Here is a 1,248-nt window from a genome sequence, read left to right as displayed (position 1 = left end):
AGTTCCCTCCAACTTTGCAACTTTGAAATCTTGTGACGTCAATAAGTTTAGTAGACTGTTATTATCAGAGTAAAGTAGTTAAAAATGCTGCCAATCGGTCACTTAGAAAGCCTAATGTTGTGTAACTGTTATATAATCCTTGAATATTTGTTTTGCAGATACATCCATAAACACTGTGTACTCCCAGATTGAAAGGAAAAACGTTGGAATGATGAGTAAGATGCAAAGATATTGAATTTACAGCATCTGAGCAGAGATCAGAACTGTTCCTACCTCTGTTTTTTTTCCCCATCTCAACAGAACATCCTGTTATTCCAGAAGAGGGCGCTGTTTATGCTAATGTGAAAAAAGGAGCTACAGGTACCGTCGATAAAACCTTTCTTACAGTTAGTTGCACATCTTCACTGGTATTCAGAGTTAGGACATTTTATGTTCTCAAATTTGTTCTGTTTCTGTTATTCTATGAAGAAATCCACACTGTACTGTTGGAAATGTGTATCTACATTTTTTTAATGAATCTCAATACTTGTAGCCCCAACTTTGTGGCTGATATCAATCAGAATAGTAGAGAACCTATGTTAAAGTAGATAAGAATGTCACCAATTGATCACTTAGAAACCTAAAGATATGCAACTGTCTGATGTATAATCCTTGAATATTTTATTTGCAGATAAGTCCATAGACACTGTGTACTCCCTGACTGACATGAAAAACTTTGGGACGATGAGTAAGACATTTGATTTACAGCAGCAGAACATAAGTCAGTCAGAACGGTTCTTAACTAAAGGGTTGTATGATTTTTTTAATCCATCTCAGCAGAGAATCCACATGATCCACAAGAGGGCGCTGTTGGCTCTGACGTGAAAACAGGTGCAGTTAGTTCCAGCTGCCTTTTTTTGGGACGGGGGGTTTTACTGTAACTTGTCCTCATGATATTAGACTCAATTTCATTACATATAATCTTAGAGTTCAGATGATAATCTGACTTATTTAATATCTACATACAGCCACTAGAGATCTACAGAAAATGACAGAACAGACACAGTGGATAAATCATAGAGTTCATCTGTTCAGTGATGTGCTATTTTGTAAAGATGAACATATTTCTTATGTACAGTTCAGTACCATATTAAAGCATCCACTCAGATTACAGTGGATTATTATTACTTTTTTTTGTAGTATCCTGTTGTTCATTTGTAAGAAAACAGACCAGCATCCCCCAGTTTCCTTTTTTTTTTCTCACACCTG

The 1,248-nt window shown here is 35.9% G+C and overlaps 1 protein-coding gene across 1 annotated transcript in view; it reads left to right on the top strand.

Moving 5' to 3' along the window:
* The window catches only part of LOC103145998 (B-cell receptor CD22-like), a 12,264-nt gene extending 11,185 nt beyond the window's left edge, over positions 1–1,079 (top strand). Inside the window, exons 13-16 of the mRNA XM_016677174.1 lie at positions 159–215; positions 301–360; positions 671–727; positions 817–1,079. Coding sequence (XP_016532660.1) covers positions 159–215; positions 301–360; positions 671–727; positions 817–920 — 278 coding nt within the window. The 3' untranslated portion in view covers positions 921–1,079. The remainder of the gene's footprint in view (positions 1–158; positions 216–300; positions 361–670; positions 728–816) is intronic.
* Positions 1,080–1,248: the final 169 nt, after the last annotated feature.

Source organism: Poecilia formosa, unplaced genomic scaffold (assembly GCF_000485575.1).
Source record: "Poecilia formosa unplaced genomic scaffold, Poecilia_formosa-5.1.2 Scaffold149, whole genome shotgun sequence".
NCBI lineage: Eukaryota > Metazoa > Chordata > Actinopteri > Cyprinodontiformes > Poeciliidae > Poecilia > Poecilia formosa.
This window is presented reverse-complemented; position numbering and strand designations above follow the sequence as displayed.